This window comes from Oculina patagonica, chromosome 13 (genome assembly GCF_052425735.1).
Source record: "Oculina patagonica isolate OP01 chromosome 13, crgOcupat, whole genome shotgun sequence".
Lineage (NCBI taxonomy): Eukaryota > Metazoa > Cnidaria > Anthozoa > Scleractinia > Oculinidae > Oculina > Oculina patagonica.
The window spans coordinates 36,554,577-36,578,394 of record NC_135770.1 but is presented as its reverse complement, the minus strand read 5'-3'; the positions used below and the strand labels follow the sequence as shown (position 1 = coordinate 36,578,394).

The 23,818-nt window shown below is 37.0% G+C and overlaps 1 protein-coding gene and 1 long non-coding RNA gene across 2 annotated transcripts; both read left to right on the top strand.

Moving 5' to 3' along the window:
• Positions 1-53: 53 nt before the first annotated feature.
• LOC144635791 (protein sel-1 homolog 1-like) lies at positions 54-12,094 on the top strand. Its single transcript, XM_078494890.1, has 23 exons — positions 54-313; positions 443-498; positions 1,137-2,007; positions 2,812-2,853; positions 2,986-3,055; positions 4,861-4,939; positions 5,243-5,329; positions 5,424-5,537; positions 5,875-5,956; positions 6,160-6,230; positions 6,676-6,756; positions 7,032-7,088; positions 7,222-7,290; positions 7,978-8,055; positions 8,149-8,211; positions 8,354-8,441; positions 8,573-8,638; positions 9,711-9,793; positions 10,176-10,341; positions 10,760-10,834; positions 11,138-11,310; positions 11,575-11,697; positions 11,876-12,094. The coding sequence occupies exons 1-23, from the start codon at positions 229-231 to the stop codon at positions 11,996-11,998; spliced, it is 2,802 nt and encodes a 933-aa protein (XP_078351016.1). The 5' UTR covers positions 54-228; the 3' UTR covers positions 11,999-12,094.
• Positions 12,095-21,823: 9,729 nt separating this feature from the next.
• On the top strand, positions 21,824-23,212 carry LOC144635863 (uncharacterized). Its single transcript, XR_013567429.1, has 2 exons — positions 21,824-22,125; positions 22,550-23,212. It is a non-coding gene; the product is annotated as an uncharacterized LOC144635863 (long non-coding RNA).
• The last annotated feature ends 606 nt before the right edge of the window (positions 23,213-23,818 follow it).

Below are 23,818 nucleotides of genomic sequence, written 5' to 3'. Positions count from 1 at the left end.
ATGACCACTGAACATCACGTGATTTCACACCGCTGTTTCAAGAACATGCGCAATGGCGTCCTTACGTGGCATCGTTTGGTTCACTGTTCTTGTATGCAGGAACGAAATGACATAAACACACGTATTTTTCAAGAATTTCCCCAAGTCTGCAGGATAAAAATATGCCTGGCTGACTTATACTGTAGTTAGGATTGTATTTATTGTTATCAGCTGACAGAAGGGGGTACAATGCGCTTTATTTTTTCAAGAAGAGTTTTTTGGAGGACCCTGACATTTTATAGCGTTGTTATAATTTTGACAGAGAAAGGATTTGGTGAGTATAAGCTTACATCAAAAGCACTTTGTTTTAATATTTTTTGTCGTACATGTTCTAAGTTCTGTGAAGCTAAATGGAGCAAGCTTCTCTCTAAATTAAAAAAGAATAATAATTTTGTTTTTAAAGGTGAGGAAGTCGTAAATAACAATCCAGAGAACAGCATACCCAACGCACCAAATGAGGTAAACAAAAATTATTTTGTCCTGTACTTTGTATTTTATTAAAATGCTTTTAATTTTAGCGTGCACTGCATTTCATAAGCATGCAAACCTTAGAAAAGGCTGGAAGAAAAATGCGAAAGTTGCAAAAGCATTGTACTATGACCCCTGTCTCTCTCAATTGCTTGTGTGTAGTTGGATGGCGAGATTCCCTGGTGGCGAGGTGACCGGATACCATGGTAATAATGATGATGATGATGATGACTACGATGTTGATGATGCAGTTTGCTTTCTCTGCACGATCTCACTATTAATAAAAACATATTATAGCCCAGAAAAAATGTGTTGTTCTAGAAATTGTCCATACCCATCCCACAGAAGGTTTTTTGTTTGACTCCCCCAACCCCTCTGGAAATTCCAGTTAAGTTCCATACTTTCTTAAAAAAATTGGCTTTCAAGACCTCTCAACCCCTCAGAATTACCAGTGACCTTCCATGGGGTGGGTATGGTGAGGAGATCTGTAAGGAGATGTTGGTCCGACTTGATCTATGTTACCTACCAATTGGCAATTAATTCAGGCTCTTAGGGTTGTCTCTCTCTTTGTTCATTTTCAGCAAACAGGCACAAATAAGATTAATTTTGAACTCTCTCTTGTCTTTCAGGAGGCTAACATAAAAGAGTCGGTGCAAGATAATAAACCAACCGATCAAGAAACTTTAAATGAACAAACTGATAATTTCAACTCATGGACTGAGGAGCTTGCAAAAGAGGTTCAAAATCTTCAACAACAGTCTGAAAAACATGCTGCGAAACAAGACAGTCATAAAGACGATCAAACAAATATAGAGGAGGATGTTCAAACTACCAGTAAACAGGAAGCATCTGACAGAGAAAATGTTAATGATGCCCCTCAAAGTGATTCTTCTCAGAAAACTGAGGATGTAGATAGTCAAGAATTTTTACATGTACATTCAAGCGATGAACACATTAAAGAAGAAAATTCTAAATCTGATGAACAATTGGATTTGAAAAAGTTGAGTGATGAAACTGATAAACAGGAAAAGAAAACAGAGGGCACCGCTCATCAAGACAGTCAAATAACTAAAGATGACAAATTAGATACTGGTTCAGAAGCTACTGAACATTTAGAAAATGAAGAGGTGAAAGAAAAAAAGAAAACATCGCAAAGTGGTAAAAAGAAATCAAAGTTAAAGAAAGGTCGGGGTAAAAAGAAAACAGTTGAACATGAGGAAATGGATGAGTGGGATGACGAGGATGATTATGGCGATGATGATGAACCATACGACGAAGACATGGATGAAGAGTTGGACGATGATGAACCTTTAGAAGGGACAGAAGATTCGGATGAGTTGGACAGTGGAAAAGATTATAATGAACAAGAGGCTGATAGCATTGAGTCATGGAAAATGACAGAAAAGCCTTTAGATGAATCCGAAGATTTTGGTGATGAAGAATATGATAGTAAAGTCAAAGAACAAGAGGAGTTACAAGAAGAGATCAAGCAGCTTAAAGGTAAGTGGTTCATGTCACCCAAGTTACATGTTACATAAGTTACAGACCTCCTTTGTTGTGTGTTAATCCTTCCCTGAAGACTTTTTAGATTCAACCTTAAAAAAGTTCCTTCTTGGGATGTACCGGTACATACTGCCATGTAAGTGGTAGCTCTGGAAAGATCTCTGTGTTGTCTCTCAATGACTAGTTGTTGCCTGATTTTGAATTTTCATGCACTTGATCAACAACTAATCAGATACACCACACAGATCATTGTAGAGCTACATCATTAGGGTGAATATTAAACATCTCTCTAGGAGGGGGGAAGAATTCTGTATGTGAGGAGAGACCTCTGTTATTCAGGCTATACATGTACATGAACAGTTTGACTGAACCTTCAGTCAGTTGATCTACTATTTCAGTAAAACGGCAACCCTTTGGAATAGATAATGGAGGCAGCCTGGGTAACCATGCTTTTGTAATGATGTTGAATGGATGTATGAAGTCATGTTGTTACATACCCTGTAAGGTTCATGTACATACATTCATGTAGAAAACAGCATTGTGAATGTGCTACTGTTACTGTACATTTCATATCAACAAAAGGGAGATTAAATTTTATTTAAAAAAAGGTGTACACTATTATAATAGTTATTGTTGCTCATTACCTAGGTTTTTAAGAAGAAAACAATAAAGAAAACATCATATTTGACTTCTTGATGGTTTAATGAATATCATTGCATTTTATGGCCACACATGTACATCTGTATTATGAGCAAATAATGAAAAAAAAAACATGTAATTTCGATCACTTCCTTTTACTAGAACAAAATCAAGAAATCAAGAAAGAAAATCAAGATCTTAAGGGTAGGTTTTTGTATGCCTTTTATTACCAAGTTACTAAACAGGTTTAGTGCAATTAACAAGGTGCCATAAGGCCAAGCTCCATTGTATTGGTATTAAAGTATTAATATCATTTTGTCTTGTAAACTTGTTTAGAAGAAGTTGGCCAATTACTTTACCAAGATGCCTCTGCTCTGCTGAACCAAACAAAGCCTAATTACAAGAAGTATGTATTAAGTGTTGTTGTTTCTGAATGTGTAAATAGCTGTAATTCTGTTAATTAATTATTATTGAAATAATGTGTGGAATTGACCTTGTGCTTGTTACAACTGTTAATGTTGTAACAACACTTTTTTTTTTTTAATACTTCGCCTCTAGTTAATACATATTATCACTCTCCCCCACAATCTTTCTTGGTTTCTTCCCCTTTTTCCTTTCTCTTCTCCTTCTCGGCAGTCGAGGCTCTTTCCTCTTTTTTCTCTTCTCCTTTCTCTTATCTGTTCCTTCCATCTTCTCATCTTTCTTGTAGCCACCTTTTTTTTCTTCTTTCACTTTTTTTTTTCTTCCTTCCCTCTCCCTTTTCTGCCTCTCTCATCTCATTAGTCTATCCTCTTCTCTCTTAGAGATCCACTAAATTCTGGCTCTTCTCCCACTCCATCTTTCTTCTCCCCTCTCATTCTATTTTTCTCCCTTCTCTCTCCTTCTCCTTCCCCACTATTCTTCCCCCCCTCTATCTTCGTTGTAACAGCCCCGCATCTCTCCTCTCGTCCTTCGATCTTCTCCCCTTCTCCCCTCCTTCCCTCCGCAACTCTGATCTTCACTCGCCTCTCTTCTTCCCTCTCGCCCCCCACTTTCTTTCTTCTTCTCACCTCACCGCAATGTCCTTTTTTTTTCCTTCTTCTCCCATGCTGCTACTCTACTCCAGCGACTCCCCCCTCCCGCTCCGTAGCCTGTTACTGCTTCACATCTAGACTTCTTACCTGTTCCATTACATTTCTTTTTTTCGTCCTCTCCCACTTTCTCTCCTCTATTCCACAGCCACGGGTCACACCACTTCTCTCTTCTCGATGACTCACTTAGAGTCCATTTTTTTCCTTTCTCTGTCCCCGCCTTCTCGCTCCGGCGCCCGCCCCGCCGCCGCTCCTTCCGGGCTGGGGCGCCGCTGGGCCCTCCGCCCCTGCTGCCTTCCGCCTCGTCGCGCCGGCGGCGCTGCCCCGCTCGGCCCGCCGTCCCTCTCCTGGGGCTCTCTCCCCCGCCCCTCCCTGTGGCGGCCCTGGGGTGGGGTGGGGGCACCGTGGCGCCCCTCGCCGCTCCCGGTTGCCGCTGCTTCTCGGCTGCCTTCCCGTCGCCCCCGGGTGGGCGGTTCTCTTCCGCTCCCGCCCCTGTGGCGGTCTCCCTTGCGGGGGCGGTTCTTCTGGCTCCGTTCCCGTCGCCTCCTTGTCGTCTCGCCGCTTGTCTTGTTCCTCCTCTCCGTAGTGCTCCTCTTTCGGCTCTTCGCTGCCCCCGCCTCCATTTCTTGTCCGTCTCCGTCCTCTTTTGTCTTGGGTGCAGTGTCCTGCTCCTCGGTGATCTCCATTTCTTTTTTCTTCTTCCTCTTTTCTTTCCCCTGGTCCCGGCACATTTTTTTGTAACGACAAATAACGTACGTAACGTCTTCTTTCTTTATTGTTGTTGTATTTATTACATGTCGCGCGCATTGTGACGTAGTTAAATTAATAATTTATGACAGTGCTTGTCAAATGAGCAAAATCCCTTGTTGGCCGTCATAAAAATTGAGCAGCTTCAAGTTATTTTGATTATTCAGTGAGGGTCAGTCACAGTGCACTGTCAAGATTCGTTGGTCAAACAGAAGCAAGAGTTTAACTCTCATATACTCAAATAATTTGTTAAATCTGTCCTTTGAATAGCTGTTTGCCTAACAATCTAGTGAAATTTAACATTACCAGCTCAGCAGTAAAAACTATTTAACAAGCCTGGCTAACTGAGCGTGACTTTGTCGTACTCTGCTTACGTTTTATTTGCTGTTTTCAGAGCATACAGTTTATTGGAAGATGCAGCTTTTACCCATAACTTTACCAAAGCTCAAGAACTTGTTGCTTTATCATATTTGGTAAGTTTCTAGCGATGACCTTTTCCTCTTTTGAGTGCAGAGTTTTGGACATGTGAATGTTTGTAGTGTGTTGGCAATTTTATGTTTTGTTGGCAATGTGTCAGCCACTTTACAAACATACGTACTGTAAATTCAAACCTGACAGTGGTTGGTGATCATTATCTTCTTTTCCCCATGCTGGACTCACCTCCCAGTATGGAAATCAGGGACCTACTCACAGCAAAGTTAACATAAACAAACCTTTATGCATACATGTGCTTATTTATATATTTATTTATTTATTTATTTATTATTTTTGGACAGTTTGGTGATCATCTGCCTCGTAACATTTCCAAAGCTGTGGAAATGTTGACAGAACTTGCTAGCAAGGGTTCCTCAGTGGGACAGCAGGTAATTAGCTATTAATCAATTAATATCATTTCTTTCCAATTGTCATTTCTTTCCGCAAATAATGCTATACACTAAATGGCTTTACTCATTGCAGACACTAGGATTCCTGTATGCAACTGGTATTGGTGTTAACTCCAGCCAGGCTAAAGCTCTGGTTTATTACATGTTTGCTGCCCTAGGAGGGGACTTCAAGGCACAGATGGCTTTGGTAAGAAGTGTTTGGTGTTGTTCTTGTTGTTGTTGAATACTGTTCAAAATAAAAAAATATATCAATATGTATTTTGTGTCAATCTTCAAGTTGTGAGCAGTTCCTACATGTAGTTTCCCTTCTAGGCCATCAAGTAAAAAAGTGAAAATAGAGGAGAAAAAAATAGCTGTTTGAAAAGCAGAGGCAGGGTAGAAGACCTGATGTCCTGTTTTTCCTCACATTTTCACCTCTTGCTCAATCAATCCAAGGAGGAAAAATAGCAACTGCTTGCAGTCAAATCTTTTTCTGGTGTAAAAAACTAAGACAAACTTATTTTCTCTTTACGCTGTCTGATTAGGGCTATCGTTACTGGGCAGGAATAGGAGTGGCTGCTAACTGTGAGTCTGCGCTGACTTATTACCGCAGAGTGTCCAACAAAGGTAAGTTGTGTAGATTAATGGCAGCTGGGTAAAGGTTAATTCGGGTTAAGGGGGGCGCGGGGGTCTTAAAAAAAAAAAAAAAAAAACAAATTTCTCCTCCTACCTCCTTTGGTCCCCTTCAAAACTTAATAAACCCCTGTGTAGATGAAGGTGGCTTACCGGCTTGAACGTAGAAAAAGTTTTTCTATCATTGTTCACTGTAGTTGCAGAAGATGTGTCCTTGACAGGAGGTTCTGCTTCTCAAAGAATACGACTGATAGATGAGGAAGAACAGGTTTGTCTGCTGTGTCTGGTGTTTATAATGTGTGATTGCCTTGCCAATGTGATGGAAAATTTTTGAAGTTCCCACTCGTAGTGCTTCTTGAAAACAGAACATTGTTTCTCTTCTTTAAGTCACTAAGTTTATCAGAATTCTCCCAGTTCTGACAAGTCACAGAATTGCTTTTTCAGTTTATGTACATGGAAAGCTGTGTGTTAACTTTTGTGTACTTCTGCATGTACTTTTCTCTTTCTAATTGAGGGCCAGTGAGAAAGCAATTACCAAACCTACCAGTGTTAGCTGGAGTTTCAGTTCTTTGTTTTTGTTCAGTAGTGTGAATGATTGAATCTTCTTGCATAAGTGGTCCTCGTTGAAGTAATAACAGCACAAAAAGTTATTAACTTAAATAAACTGGTTTTTTTCTTCCAAATCACTCTTTACATTTTGCTATTCTTTATAGGGAGGCAGTAGTGCTGTTCTAGATGAAGATCTTATTCAGTATTATCAGTTTCTTGCTGATAAGGGGGATGTCCAGGCACAGGTATGTGAATTTATTGTTTCTACCACAGTGGAACCTCCATCTAAAGAAGGGCCAACGGACTGGCAAAATACATTCGCTATAACAAGGTTTCGTTATATCAACGTTCTTTTCTATATATTTTACTATCATTGGGGAAAAGAATATCGTTCATTATATCGAGGACTTTGTTAAATAGAGGTTTGTTAAATCGAGGTTCTACTGTAATTAATAGTTGGAGTAGCAGCATTACATACATGTAATTTGAAATCATTTCTGCAATGAAACATTTTTTGTAGGTTGGCCTTGGTCAGTTACATTACCAAGGAGGACGTGGAGTTGACATGGACCATGCAGTAAGCAGCACCTCTATTTTAAATAATCTTTATACAAGTTTATAATCTACATATAATTTTTTAAATGTTGGATTGAGGATTATTTCTATTATGTAAATGTAACCTGTTAATGAGAAACGCCATTCGTTTTCAGCGAGCATTCAGATACCTCCAGCAAGCTGCTGATGCAGGGAATTCAAATGCCATGGCTTACTTGGGGAAGGTACTCTAATAAGTGGCTGTATTTTCTTTTACAGTTTTGTACTATGTTGTGTTATTTACTATATAGTCCTTTTTTATGGCTTGGAAAAAACTTTAATTCCTGGTTGCCCTTCAGACAAGCAACTTGCTCAGGGCATTTGCATGCTTGTCTTTGTTTACAGTCTTGATTAAGATTTGTCTGGGCCTTTGCCTACTGGGCAAATGAGCATGAAAGTCTTTTGCCCGACAGAAGTAAGACATGTAAAGTGCTTCAGTCCTGGGTATTGGAGAAGTGCTTGTACTTAACTCTGGTTACTGTATTGTTAATTGCTTCTTCCAGGACTAGATCCCAAATGAGGGGCTTGGCATGGGAGGGGGGGGGGTGGTATCAGGTTAAACACTAGGTTAGCTACATGTGCCTGACCTAAAAAAATAAATGAAAACTTTAGGAGTAATGGTGACACCAGTGGAAATTTGACTTGGAATTTCTTTATAGACACCTTCCTTTAAAAACTAAATTGGAAAACAAAAACTAAACCCAAAAATCTAATTGGATCTAGGGGAGCGGCAACACTCCTGTTTGCTACACAGTACAGTCAGTCTGAAGTGTGATTGGGTACATGATTCACCAAAATTAATAGTAGGCTTTCTGTTAAGGGTGCGGAGAAATTTAATGCTGACAAATCACTCTGACATGCTTTTTCAACAGATGTATTCTGAGGGAAGTACTGCAGTAAAACAGGATAACAAGACAGCATTCAATTGGTTTAAGAAGGCAGCAGATGCTGTAAGTTTATATATTGTTGATGTTTTGTTGTTCATAAAGTTGTCCACATTAGTGAGGCAAATGTTAAAATTCTTGTTTTGTTTGTGACTGCAGGGAAATGCTATTGGACAAAGTGGACTTGGCTTGATGTATATGTTTGGCAAAGGAGTCGAGAAGGTAACATACCTTTGATTAATAACATTCTGACTTTTGCTTACATTTGTCATGATCAGAGTAAACGGATATCTTTCTTACGAGTCGGTGTGGTTTTCTCCAAAAGTTCAAGATACTGACAAAGTTCTGCTTTTGAAACCCTTAGAATTATGAGAAAGCCTTCCAGTACTTCAAGATGGCTGCTGAGCAAGGTTGGGTAGATGGGCACCTCCAGATGGGCACCTTGTATTACCGTAAGTTCAAAATCTAAACTTGTATAAATATAGTCAGCTAGGTGACCATTGTCTCTTAGTTTCTTTCATGAGTGCATGCTACAGTAATGCTTCAGTTTGAACCTCAGTTTTGTTTTGTTTGTTCAATACAGATGGTCTTGGTGTTAGACGTGACTACAAGATGGCCATCAAGTTCTTCAATTTAGCATCGCAAACTGGTAAGAAGAACTTTGATGTTCACAAACAACTGACTTTATACTTGTTGTAAAATAATTAATGATAAATGTGTTCAGTTTTTTAACCATCCCAAGCCCTCTACAAAGGAATGTCACCTTGAAGGTCTTCCATGAATTAAGCCGGTTACACTTCAAGAAACTATTTACTCAATCCTTACATTTGCAGCTACTTGCAGATTTATCCTTAAAAAACTCAGTTTTTATTATTTTAATCTACTCCAAATAAGAAAAGTGATGGACTTTTTATTTCCTCTTTCCAATTATAAGACATCGTCAAGCAGATAAATGATGACAGAAAAATAAATCTAATCTATCACCAACTTGGGAGTAACATTTGAATGTACCAGCAAACTCGCAGAACTATCAATAAAGAAAATACTTGCAGACAATCAGTATGGTAATTTGATATGTACGCGTTGATTACAGTAAAAACCCGCGTATAAGAACCTAGGTTTTTTCAAGTTAGCCTAAACAGGTTCTTATATAAATGGTATTTAGTGTAAAATTAGGCTTACTAGGTTCTTAATTAGGTTCTTAACTTTTGTTCAAGAAATAAAGTAGAATTTTTAAATAATCTGCTCTTTAATGTCCAATAACAGTATTCTTGGAGGCTTCGGTAAGCAAAATACTATACTATTTTATCTGATTCTGTTAAAATCAAAACTATACTGTAACCTTCACTATAATTCCCAATAAATCTTGTAACTATGCTGTAACTATAATGTGTACAGACTGTGTTATAAATATATTTTTGAGAAGATTTTTTAATTCTATATTTTTGAGAAGATTATTTTTTCTTTTTTGAAAATAAGAACCTGTTTTAGAATTTTAGCCTAAAATGGTTCTTATGTGAAGGGTGCTTAAAAATGAAATTTTAGCCTAACAGGTTCTTAAATGTTAGGTTCTTATACGCGGGTTTTTACTGTAGTCTCCTTCATAGTTGTTTTTGGGATGTCATGCAACAGGCTGCATTGATGATTTTCCAAAAAATAACTGCAAGGGAGACAACATCTTGATTGAATTTTGTTTTCTTGTTTTATTATTTGAACATTAGGTCATGTGCTAGCATTTTACAATCTGGCTGTCATGCATGCATCAGGAACTGGAGTCTTAAGGTCTTGTAATACAGCAACAGAGGTATGTTGTATTTTTGTTCTGTGTCTTGAATTATTTTTCACACTGTAACAAGGAATACAATGTAGTACAGCTGGAATTACCAATTTGTGCAGATCAGTGCAAATAATTGGATTTTAAAATGCATGGCTTTCAGGGCTGTTTGGTCAAATCTCCCTTCAACAGTTTTTAGTATTCCATTTGTGTTAGTGTGTATGTTGTGTTGTTTGTGACAAGATTTCCCAAGGCATTCTTGTGATGAAATTGCAAACTAGATTGTGCTTGACATTCTAATAAACCAAAGCCAAAAAATTCATAAAATCATGAAATGATGTGACTGGACTGCTAGACTGTCAGTTTATTTTACCATCAAATTTGATTTTGGGCATTTTTTTTTTCAAACCAGCTTTTCAAGAATGTTGCTGAGCGTGGAAGGATAGCTCAGATGTTAATGGAGGCCCATGAGGCATACCGTGCTGGCAGTGTGGACACTGCTCTTCTGAAATATGCGATGCTGGCTGAGTTGGGTTATGAAGTTGCACAAAGCAATGTAGCTTTTATTCTTGATCATGGTAAGTTTGTCTTCCATTACCACAAACTCAGGGTTCTCATTAGAATGTGGGACCCAGGTACTAGTACCAGGATACTCACCAGTCAATGAGTCAGTACCATCTACTTTTAAATTGAACTTAAGGAAGTTTGCTTCATCGGTTCTTTTCTGCCCACGTACTCTCTCTTTGATGCCTTCCTACTTCAAAACTTAATGAAACCCCTGAAACACCATGAACAATGGTTTTGCCCGCTCTAAGCAGCCTATCATGGTGATACCAGTACGTGCATGTTTGTCTGCTTCCGCTTGCTAGTTGCTTCAAAAGCTGAGGCTTTATTTATTTTAACAATTTGAAACTCACTTCTCCCTAGTCGGAACCTCTGGCTATTGCTTGACTATATAATAATTCTATTATTGCCTTAATATTGGTTACTGTAAAGGTCTGACATCTGTAATATTGGAGAATGAGACATTTCCCCGAGCCCTGATGTACTGGACTAGAGCTGCATCTCAAGGTTAGACAGAATCCCTTGTTATGGAACAGTTATAGAAAAGTCTCCAAAATACATAAGTTTTACATTTGTTGGGAGAATTCTCAGTTTATTCTTGCTCATTTTGTGAATCAACAGAGTAAGGTAATTGTTGTGCATGCAATCCAAAAAATGCTCTTGATTCATGTCCCAGATAGGATTATCGAGTTCTTTTAATCAACAAGGGATGCCAAAATTGAGTGAAGAATAATGTAGTTCTTGCAAGTCTGGTTTTGAAGTTCACTCATTGATTATTAACTCTAAATTTTTTTTTTCTTTTATCCAAAGGAAACACAGCAGCAAGAGTTAAAGTTGGTGATTACCATTATTATGGGTATGGAACAGAGGTTGATTATGAAACAGCGGCATTCCACTACAGGCGGGCTACTGAAGAACACCATAGTGCCCAAGCTATGTTCAACCTGGGCTACATGCATGAGAGAGGACTGGGAATGAGACAGGTATCTACAAGAAGAAGAATCTAGAATAATCTAAAAGAAAAATAATAATAATAATAATAATAATAATAATAATAATAACAACAACAATCTAGCTCTGCACACATTGCAGTCCTACTCGCATATAATTACATGTCATGTGTTTAACAGTGGGAACTCACCTCTTTAAAAACTTGTCATCGTCATTGTATTGTTGTATTTAAACATATTTTAGTCATTGAAAGTCATGTCTTTATTTCTGACTAATTTTGTGTTTTGCCTTGTCAGGACATTCATCTTGCTAAAAGGTTCTATGATATGGCTGCACAAACCAATGCTGATGCCCAGGCGCCTGTCTCTCTAGCTCTGTTGAAACTTGGTGTGTTTTTCACATGGGAGTGGGTCCAAGAGGTAGGAAAACAAACTTTAATTAACATATGGTTCACTGATCTCTAATAATTTGTTCAATCATATACCATTCCCCTAAAAATGTGCCCAGCAGAGAACTGTTTTTCTTTCCAAGTTCATGGCTTTCAGCCAATCATTTTGCACGCATTTTACTAATAATATTTCTTTACTTGTTTTGCAGAATTATGACTCACTGAACTTTTCGAAATTCACCAATTTTGTTGGTGAAGATTGGGATATTTATGTAATGACTGGACTTGCTCTCCTGTTGGGAATTCTTCTCCTGCTTCGTAGGAGACAATAGATGCCTTTTGTAGATTTTGTACAGTAATCTTATCCAGTATGGCAGTGGAAATTTGTTGATTTTAAAATTAATAAAAATATAAAAAGTTCTTAGTAATCAGTCTACAGTTGTTTCTTGTAGTCTATGTTAACAACAGACTTGCATTGACCCTTACATTGTGTGAGGCGCGGTGGCCTAATGGTTAGAGCGCTCGACTCCGAGTCGAATGGCCCAGGTTCGAGCCATGGCCGGGGCGCTGCGTTGTGTTCTTGGGCAAGACACTTTACTCTCACAGTGCCTCTTTCCACCCAGGTGTATAAATGGGTATCGGCGAATTTGCTGCTGGGGGGTAACCCTGCGATAGACTAGCATCCCACCCAGGGGGAGTAGAAATACTCCAAGTCGCTTAATGCTACGGAAACCAGCATAAGCTCCGGCTGTATGGACCACTAGGCTTGAACACAGACTTTACCTTACATTGTGTACCAGGATGTTTAAACACTAAGTGACATTTTTCAGTTTATGATACTTGTTCCGACAGTAGTAATGATGGCAAAGGTCATGGCGAAACATATTATACACTGAAAAGTGTCGTTTTGGGTTTAAAAACTTTTTGGAGGAACATGAACAGTAATTCTTAAAGCTGTTATTCATATGGCGAATAAAATCAGAAGTAACAGTAAACATAAAATAAGATCAACCCTTCTCTCAATAACACAAATGCATCTTACATGTTATTCAATGAGATGAAAATAAACTGAGTCGGTTATTTTGGGGGTAATCCAGCAAATTGGAGGATTCTTACACACTAAGAAAATGTATAATTCAAACTTTTCGTGTTTTTAATTGTCATGGTGAATTCCTCTCTCCCGGGCGTTGGCAATAAAAAAAAAGAAAATGCCAAATTCAAATGAACCTTATTGCCCTGTACCTGTAACCCTTGCTGAATGTTTCGGTTTTGGAAACAATGTCCTCAGCCGAGGACAAAGATAACATTTTTTGGGTCATTCTAGGGGTAGGCACATGCCTGGTTCCCGGGCTATGATAGAATTTCATATGCCCCACCCCCAGGAATAATACGAAAACAAGTGGCCGGCTTGTGTGTGTGTGTGTCTGTGTGTGTGTGTGTGTGGGGGGGGGGGGGTCACTGCTGGAAATGATGCATAATATGCGAGTAATATCGCGACGCTGGAATTTGATTTCTCGAAACCTGTAAAAATCTCGATTTCGCCATTAACCCGCCGAAAAGGTTGGATCTCCAACAGTTCCAATAAATAATTTTATGTGCCAGAATCTATGGGGTAAATAAAACAGTAAGAATGAATGGACGTCTGGCATTACAAGTCTTTCGCAGACCGTCCATATGTTTTCTCTATTTTTTCGGCCCTCGAAATTACGCGACAGTTTAAATCGACTTAGTGTTCCATTAAAAAAAAGACAAGACGCATCATTTTACCAAAAATTTCTAAAACCATGCCGCATTGTTAATTCTAAAAACGCGTGCCTTTTTCGCGACATTTGTCGAATACGCATTATTCAATGCACAAAAACCAAAATAATTAGATTTAAGACAGTGCGGCATTTCGAAGTTGAGATGAATTTAAATAGCGTATATAAAGAAGTCTCAAAGGACACGCTGATCATTTTGGTGTTGGTCACAGTTGTTTGCGAGCCTTCGTCTTCCTCGATTTGTTTCGTCTTCGGTCAGGCCGGTAAGTCCACTTTTCCTATCTTGTCTTTGTTATTTATTCGTCTTCTTGTGATAGCTTATTAAAGTTTTTCGTTTCGTTGAGCTTTCGTTCCAATTTTAGCCGTTTAACAGTTTAACTGATAGCTATTCTGTGAATGTGAAAGTTTGACGCGCTCGTCGGTGGCGCCATAAATACTAAATCGTCCAAGTTAAGTTGCTGAAGTACTGATTTAACTAAACAAGTATTTTTCTCTGTAAGCAATGAATCCATCACCATTCAGTTCGTTGGCGGTCAAGTACGGAACCGTAGGTTTATAGAATGTTTCAGTAGCGGTCGCAACTACCCTTTTTCAATTGTAATCTGTAACTGCATGTTACGTTCGGAGTGTTGCCGTGTGTCAGATTGTCTCTCGCCTGAAAGGTCGCTTTCAAATTGAGAGTTGAAGAAAATATAGTTGTTCAATTTATTTTAAAAGTTTGAGCATAGCGCCAGTCTAATTTGAGTGATTTCTATAGCTTTGTTATGGAAAATTTATGCTACTCAACTGTCAACGTTTTCTTGCTCTTTGCTACAAGACGAACAGAGGCATGTCCACAGGAATTCAATGCATCCATTTTGGAGCGGTTGTGTTAAGCCATGGAGCCAATCACCAATTCAAAGCAAGTGTGATGTTGTTTTTCCATCCCAGCAGGCCTCGTGCTGGAAACAACTCCAAATAACAGATAAGTCAGACCACCTTTTTTTTACATAGGGAAAAAAAAAAAATAAAAAAAGTTTATAAAAAAAAAAAAATAAAAACACGCACAGAAAATGGAAACCGCAAAAAACGCTTCCTTATTCTATTGGCTGTATTTTCTATGGCATGGTATAAAAACAGTTCTCCCAGAACTGCTCACTTTTAAATTATTATATCTCCACATTGCTTTTCTTAACTGTTTGTAGAGTTGTTGCACAGTGTTTAGATCTTCAAAGTTCAATTTGAAAAGCTAATCAATTATCAGCGTGAATTGTATTTCAATTTTTGTCCTTTAGTTTTGCTGATAGAGCCCCACAAAACATAAGTAATGACACAAAACGTTTATACGAGAGAGATTAAAACTTGTAATCTTTGTTTTGATCAACCCGGGCCCAAATGTTTTGAGTTATAGAGAAGTTACCTTAATACACTGATTCTAAAGCTTTATTTTTTTTTTTTTTTTTTTTTTTTTTTTTTTTTAAAAAAAATATCGGCGCTATTTTGATTTTTTTAAATTTATAAAAAGGGCAAAAAGGGGCCTCCAAAGAGGGATGTTGCCCAACTTCCTTACCTAACATTTCCTCCACTAACTTAATAAGTCAATTTCAAGAGCTTCTAAGTAATTTCATAATTTGGTTTTAAATGATAATCCTTAGAAAAATGGACGAATTTAGCTGAACTTTGCTCAACTGACAGAGCGTCATTTCTCAGTGCTCAGTATTTTCTCCAAAACATGCTCCATTTATAGCTCACCTGTTCGTAAACGTTCGACTAAACAAAGGAAAAACAACTTAATTTCCTGATGTTTCCCTTTTATCCAGGTCCTTTTGGAAGTGTGTGGCTATTGGACTTTGGTGCAAGCTAAACAGGTTAAATGGCTACTGGAAGCATCTTGTTTCAGGTTAGTCCATTAAGCTAGTTTCGTTTCTTATTGTGTTATTGACTATTACTGTTTTACGATTTGAGTCCAGGAATGATTAAAATCTTGTGTCTCATTGCTGACGACACTGATACATTAAAACCAAATTGATTGCAAGGCTGGTACAACGGCAGGAGGGCAAGATTTATTGGCCAAAGGTGACGTCTGGTGCGAGCATTTCTTGAACAAGGATCCGGCAGCGGAGCAAGCAGTTTTTCTTCTTGCGTGGTCCCCTGCATCCAAACTGTTTTTGTTACTGATACATTGTCAAGTATGTCATAATGAAAATCGCCTTGAGTTAGGGAAATTGTCTTGATGTAGTACCAATTGTTACTGAAAGATCATTATTTTTCTGTGCAGTGCGAACTTGTCAAATATCGTATTATTTTTTATTTAAGTTGTCTAAACCAAATTTTTTCGTAGAAGTTTGACTAAACGAAGAAATGTTTCTTAATTAAATAATGTCTCGTCTTTTTTTCTCGAGGTTGAACACAGAAGTTTTGAAAGAATGTGCAGCAATTTTGGATCGCACTGTGTGTAGCTCTTGGACGCTGGTGCAAGTTGACCATTGGAAACATCTTATTTAAGATACGTTTATCATCACTTTTCTTATCAATGATCTGTTGTTTACCCGGTGATTAACCAGTTTCAAACCAAGAGTGATCACAATCTTATGTCTCCTTACCATATTCACCAAATTTTTAAGATCTTAAAAATCGTTAATGAAATTTCTACGCGTATCGACAAATTCTATAGCACTGAAAGAATTATAGCTAAGAAGATGATCACTCTGGGACTAAAATGATTAAGGTTGCTCCATACCTTCGTAGCGCTACATCTAAGCAAAAAATAAATCAATTTAAACCTCAATATTAGATCGAACAGTTTAAAAACCGAATGAACTAAAAAATCTGTAAACGCGCACTAGCTTTTAAAAACAATATATTTAATAAAACTTAACAACCAAAACTGTGTGCATGCCCTAGTATACTGACATAACAACAAACCCAAGACATCTCGTTTGAACAGTCTGGGAGGTCGACCGGGACATTCGCCCCCGCCCTGGGTAATCACCCGTACCCAGATTTCCTCCCGTTTCAGAACACGCTCCGATAAACACGAGACCGGCCACTATCCGCTTTGGAATGATGTAAAGTTTAATAATCGAGACCCCGCGCACTGGCACACACGCAGGGACAAAGAAGCTATTCACATAAGGCTTCACCGGGTTAAACATCAACAGAGAAATGCGTAACTTGACATCCCAGAAGCAGGATGCCCACAGGCTAGAAACCCTCGCCGGGACAGTGAAGATCGAAATCCACCAATCACAGCCGACCATCGTGCAACATATGGTGACGACCTCATCGCCTGATGAAGACCAGCAGACGCCATCTTTATCCCAAGTGACCATATCGCGAAACAAATGATAATACCTTATTGTTATTGTACTTTAAAACCATGAACAACAATAAACTTGTTGACAAAACTCTGAGTTGTTCCTCGCGCGAATGCTTACTCTTTTAGGTGGCTTATAATACTTTCGACCATCATCTCTTCCGTATTCTATGGCTAGCCCGCAATTACGACTGAAATCGTTTACTGTAAACCAGTAAACCATTTATCAATAAACCAAATGACGTCAAAAATTTGTTGCCATGGCAACGTCAAAAGGCCAAAGATGCTCTCTTTTGGCCTTTTGACGTTAATTACCAGGAGCCATAATTAATATGGCTCCTGTTACAATTTAAAAACTACTATGTGAAAGGTTTTGTTTTTCATACCTTTCTTTACAATCGACAAAATAAATACGACCTTAAAGTAAAACCATGGAAGGGAGGGGAGGGGGAAGCCCAAAAGCAAAGAGAACGAATTTTTAAGATGGGTCTTCAAGTGGGTGTCGGCTGGGAAAGGGGGGTGGGGTTAACTTCGAATGTCTTATAACCGGGATTTTACGGTATTCAGATTCGACAGATTTTTTTGTGAAATTTAACCAAACATCCATTTGACAAAAGGAACAAAATTTTGCCAGTGAATTTTTTATCATTTACTACATTTTCTTCATCGAACACATTTCACGAGCTATTTAACACCAGAACTTGAGAGAGTTAATAAAATCAGAACAGGAATGTTAAAGGGGAAATATATTTTGGCACGCATTTAAAATTTGGATGGTTTTATGCGTGATTAACGGCTGTGCGCGCAGAAATTTTGCATGAGCGATCGCATTCTATGACCAAATCATAGTTAAAATTCTAGGTACAATAAATTTTCTAATATTTAGATTGTGTGCAGTTTTTCATGGCGTATACGGTATTTTTTTTTGGAACACGATGGTATGGAGTAACCTTTACATAGAGTTCGTTGTTTTCGGAGGCTAACGCGAAACTGACAAATATTGTTCGCATGAAAAGTTAAATATTAGATTGCTATTCGTGTGTCGTATTGATCAGTAAACGAAAACTAAAATTGTTCCTAAACACTCTACTAAACAAAGAAAAATAGCTAAGCTAATGATGTTTCCCTTTTCCTCTAGATTGAACGCAGATGAGAACAGCCATTTTGGATTGCAGTAATTAGTTCTTGGACTCTGGCGCAAATGAGTCAGAAATAGGAAACATCTTAATTATGGTAAGTTCATCATAGTTTTCTTGTCGTTCTGTTCTATTGTTTATCGATGTTTACCATAAAAGTTTCCGACCAAGAGCGATCAAAATCTCGTCAACATATATATTGTCAAGTACTTTATGAAGAAAATCGTTAACCAGGAAATTTTGTCTTCAGTTGATTTTACTGGGACTTGCAACAAAAGAGTTTTAAAATAGTCAATATGCGTGAAATGAATGAAATGATCCACGCGGGGTACGAGCTATTTAAAAAGTTGCTTTTTCTTAACCTAAATAAAAATCTTAAGGTTACAAGCTTTAAAAAAAAAAAAAAAAAAAAAAAAAATATATATATATTATTATTATATAGTAAAGCCTCAATACGTTGGGAACAGGTCAATTGCAGGTTCGAGAATTGGCTTCTGGAACTGACAAATATTGTTCGCATGATCAGTAAAATATTTTGTATTGATCAGTAAACGAGAACTAAAATTGTTCGATTCCTTAACGTTCGACTCAACAAAGTTACATCTCCTAAGTTAATGTTTCCTTTTTTATCCAGGTTGAACGCTGAAAATGTTTTGAAAGGGAGCACGACCATTTTGAATTGCAGGGAACAGCTCTTGGACTCTAGTAAGTAGACAATGGAATTATCTTGTTTAAAATAAGTTCATCATGGTTAACTTGTCTTTTTTTCTGTCACGTGTTTATCACAAAAAAGTTTCACTCCAAGAGTGCACGTGATCAAAAAATTTAATATCTCCCTACCATATATCTTGTCAAGTTTCTTACGAAAAATCGTCAACTAAGAAATATTGTCTTGAAACATACTAGCAACAAAAGAGAAAAATGGGGGGGGGGTAAAAAAAAAAAAGTAAAAAGAAAAAAAAAAAAGAAAAGCGATCAGTAAGGGTCGTGAAATCAATGAAATGCTCCTCGTAATCAAGGCTACAACGGGACTCGAACCCATGACCTTCCGCGTGGGAACTAAAATCGTGTTTTAAACGATCGCCTATAAAAACAGCTTTAAGGTAACAATGTTTCCTTTTTTTCTCCAGGTTAAACGAGGATAATCATTGGAAAAAGGCACAGCCGTTATGGATTGCAGTGCCCCCAAGTTAACATTGGAAACACGTTATTTAAGATAAGTTCTTGACTATCATTATTACCTTAATTGTCTATTTGTTTTGTCGTTTACCATAAAAGGTTGCAGTCCCGAAGAGTGATCAAAATCTATCATCTCATTATCAAATCGATACATAATGAAAAAATCGTTAACTAGGAAATATTGTCTTGATATACTAGCAAAAAAAAGAGTAAAAAAAGTAATCAGAAATTAAGGATCGAGATATTTCGACTTGACTTTTTTGCAACTGTCAAATATTGTTCTTTCTAAATATTAGTGCAAATTAAATTGAGACTTCTTCGTATAACATGTATAACATCTTGATTGATAATCTTTTACCAAACCTGTTCGTAAATGTTCGACTAAACAAGAAATTTAAAAAAAAAGGTTTGCTTATTTTTAGAAGTTTTTCAAAATCGTACAGATCACAAAAAAGAGCATGCCAAGGCTTTATTTGTGAAACAAACTTGTGATTGCTTGCAATAAAGAGAGAAAGAAGTTAACAAATGAAAACATAGTGGTAATCTCACCGTGAAAACAATTTGTAAAAAAAAAAATGGGCCAAAAATTAAGTTTCATATGTTTTACAGTGATCATTTCAGTTCCGTTACAAGAAACAAAAAGTCTTTTTATTAAGGAAAATATGGCAATGTTATAGTATGGAGAATTGATTTTAAACTGAAAGGAAACCACTCGCGTAAGCTGTATTCTGTCATGTGACCAGATATATGATAAAATTTGTTTGATTGCATGGCAAAGACCAGTTGTAGAACAAAACATTTAATCGATCGAATTCTAAAGTATTCTTTGTTGCTTGCAATTTATTTGAAAAAGAAAAAGACATTTAGAAAACTTGTATCATTTAGTATAGTTTCACTGTGATAGGCCTGCAACATGGAGAAAGAATAATTTAACATTTCGATTATAAAAGGATAAGTCCAAGAGTGATCCCTCAAAATCTAATATAATTAATGAACTTATAATTAATGAACGAAAGTATCAATCAAGGATTTCACTTGCGCATTACAATATCTATAAAAATTTAAATTACTAAATATATATCTCTTCAATATCTCTTCAGTCACCATATTGATACATTGTAAAGCATCTTATGAAGAAAATCGTTCACTAGGAACCGAGAACCAAACTTGTTCATCAAATGTCGTCTAGGGAAAGTTCATTTAATAAGAAAGGGAGGAGGGGTGGGGGGAGCTTCCCATTAGTACACACTTTCACAGTCTCCACAACCAAAACATTATAAAACATATTATTTTCCATCATCACATGACGGCCATTTTAAATACCAGATTAACAGAAATCTTCGATTTCCCAGCCCGAAGTCAACTCGTTTGGAAAATACCAAAAGTGAAGATACTAGTGCAAAATTACTGCTAACGGGGCTAGCTGTCAAATGTATCTTGAGGTGAAGAGAATTTTTGATTAAAAAGTATTAAAATCATCAACCACATTGAAACATGTTTTTCTAGCTAATTGGGATAAACACTTTTTGTATATAGCTCAGGAGGGCTGAAAATTCCTTGTATGATTTAACTCATTCAATTTAAAACTGGGCGAGCAATGAACTTGCCTATAAAACAAAGCATCATTTCTTTGCATTGCTGTATAATGTAATTTATACAAACAAAAGAGTAAGTAGTCGTTTTAGTCGGTATACTGCTGCTACTGAAAAAAGAAATAAAAAAAAGAGGAGAAATGAAGAAAAACGTTAAACGACAGAAAGATATGGGAAGAACGCAAGCATACAATCAACAAAACCACGGTGAAGACCTCGCAATTGCAGGAAATACTGGGACGTATCAAGCTTCTCCCAAAGTTTCACAAGTTCCTAGAATATCTCATCCAAGCAGGTGTGATGGATGACGTGAAGCAAGCCACAGTAGACCTAGATCTGCTAAGGGCAAGGAAACTGGTAAAGGACAAGAAGATAAATTGGACGATGTCAGACTCCTGAAATGCCAGTCGTGCATGATGCCAGTGAAATAAATGACAAAGATGAAGATTTCACTGAAGTATCAAAAATGATTTAATAAAACGTCCAAGCTCTCCAGATTTAAATAGTCTAGATTTTTTGCGTTAGGGTCATGAACTGAAATTTGTAAGTTATTATTTGTGAAGAAAACGTGTTGATATCAAGTGATTAATCAAGTGATTAAAAATGTGCGCCCCCCTCCCGCGCCACCACACCAACCAAAAGTTTCAGCCCCCCCCAACCCCACCCTTCGACATCTTGATATCTCTCCCACCTACCCCTCCCACTTTTCATATTAAATGAACTTTTCCTACCAAAAATTACAAATAGTTGACGTTCATTTTTGAGAAGTATACAAATCGCGAGCAACAGAAAAAACACGCTAACGCTTTATTTTTGAAACCAATTGTTTGCAATGAAGAGAAGTCGAACTCGACGAAAGATGAACATAGCCATGTTGTTATAAACGATTTGCATGAGAATATTGTGAAAAATTAATGGCATGGTTTGTTAATCATAAAACAATGCTGAGCAAAGGTGCAAGAAATACAATAACTTATAAGTAACGACAAAAAACTTTCAGACATGTCAACAATAACAGCGCCTATAGTCTAACATGCTCGCTTTCTATAAATCTAGAATTAAGATTAGATGCAAAGTCTATTTCTCCTTACAGTGTCAATGTACAGAATCCAAAACAGGTAATGAGAAGAAAGAAACTAATCAACCAGGAGATATTCTTAATTTTTTTTTTCATTTAATATAAAAAAATATTACGGGATTAATGGCGAATTTTATAGACTATTAATGTATGAATAAGTTTTAGTAATTGAAAATTTGTTCGCTTCAATTGCAAGGCATTGAGTTAGTAGAATAATTCAATATGTCCAAATTGTAACTCGACAGACTTCTTCATCGCTTGCACTTTATTTGGAAAAGAAAACACATTTGGAAACTGCATTGATGTGATTTATGATGAAATATCAGTAAAAAAAGTTTTCTAGTTTCTCAGCTTTTTATCTTTTTTTTCTTAGTTTAGGGATTAAAATAACATGCAAAAAGGATCGTGTCAATACGCAAGTAAAATCAATTTCCGTGTGCATTGCAGTATTTTTAGCCAGTTTAACGATTTCTATCAATATATACTGCCTGATGTTTATCTTAGTTTTGTTAATTGCCTCTTAAAAAATGTTGTTGTTCGAGGAGAAATAAGATTTTGATCACTCTAACTTCGGCGTTAAGGAATTAAATAGAAATCTTTATTTCCCTTTAGAACAATACTATTATGTACTTGTCAGTACACGAACGTTTTCCTTAATCGTCACGACAAAAGGCAAACACAAACAACAAAATAAAATAAAATTATAAAAGTTAAAAACAACAGGACGGCCATTCGATTAGTTGGCTACAATCTATAATTTAAGATTAATTCTTATTAATTACATCATAAACGTTTATTTCATGTTATGTATTCTAATATATTGTCAATGTTTGATTTTCTCAGCAGGTACTCAGAGATTGAACAGTCAAGAAAATGAACAACACCAGCGCCTGAGTTAATTAAAGACAAGTACAGGAGCATTTGGAAATATTTTTTTATCCGAGAAGAGGCCGCAATTAAAATAGTAGTAGTTACAATAGTAATAATAGAAATGAAGGAACGTTACAAATTTTCGAAAAAAATCATGATCAGAAGAAGCAGGGGAAAATGCACAAAGAAAAATGATCCTGTAGAAGCTTGCAACCTACTGCAATTAATACTTAACATACACAATTTAGCCAAGTTGCTCTTTACAATAGCTATTTCACGTAAATCTTTATATTTCGGTCAAATGTGTCGGAAACTTAAAAACAGAGCTCATTATCGCCAGTGTAGGCAACTGATGTATAAGGCTTAATAAACATGAAGAACAAAAGGTTTTATTGTACACTGAGTCATTCTTGTTCTTCACAGATAATTATCACCGAGTAATCAACACATAATAAAAGCGTTAATAAAATTTTAGTGTAAATTCAATGATGTAAAGAAGATGTCGGGAGCGATTAAAGGCTGGACCCAAATGCTCTTATAAACCTTCTGTATATAGCATTATCTTGACTGTCTAAAGAGAAAAACCAAGAAAATAAATATGCCGCACCACTTTTAAAAAAAATGCGGTGAAACTTGTGTCTTTGTCCTTTACTTTTACTTTTAAATTTAGGTTACTCTCTTGATCAATTTCTCCTTACTCAAAGAAGGGAAACTGCCAGGGGTATCTACGGCCACCATAGGAGAAGTCCTACTGCCATCTAAAATGTTAAATTTTCCTTGGGAAAGATCGTGGAAGGGAATTTGACTCAAATCCATAATCTTCCAACGTCCTTGAGGAGAAGTTTGGGGGTTAAAGTTTAGCTCTAAGCCACAATCCTTAAACCCATCTAGAACTGAGAATAAAAGGAGGAGTTTTAACTCCCATCCAAAATACTCAACGCTCCCAGAAGAGAAGGCTCTGGGAGGTAACTTGGATTAACAATCTCATTCTCTTAGAGGAAAAGGTCAAGGAGAAGTTTCGTTTTACTCCCATTCCCTATCTTCCACTGTCCCAGAAGAAAAAAAATGGAGATAGAAGTTTAATTCCAATCCACGTTCTCAAGAGGAGTATACTACTTCACAACATGTTAACCTCTGGGACAGTGGAGGAGCATGGATGGGAATAGAACTCACTTCCTCAATCTTTTCATCTGTGAAAGTAAAGAATTGAGATGGAAAACTTTTTTTAACAGTTTTAAAGAT

Coding starts and splice junctions, on each gene's coding strand:
- LOC144635791 (XM_078494890.1), top strand. CDS start 229: ATGCGCTTTATTTTTTCAAGAAGAGTTTTTTGGAGGACCCTGACATTT. Junction 8,212..8,353: donor TTGGCAAAGGAGTCGAGAAG/GTAACATACCTT, acceptor TGAAACCCTTAG/AATTATGAGAAAGCCTTCCA. Junction 11,698..11,875: donor CATGGGAGTGGGTCCAAGAG/GTAGGAAAACAA, acceptor CTTGTTTTGCAG/AATTATGACTCACTGAACTT.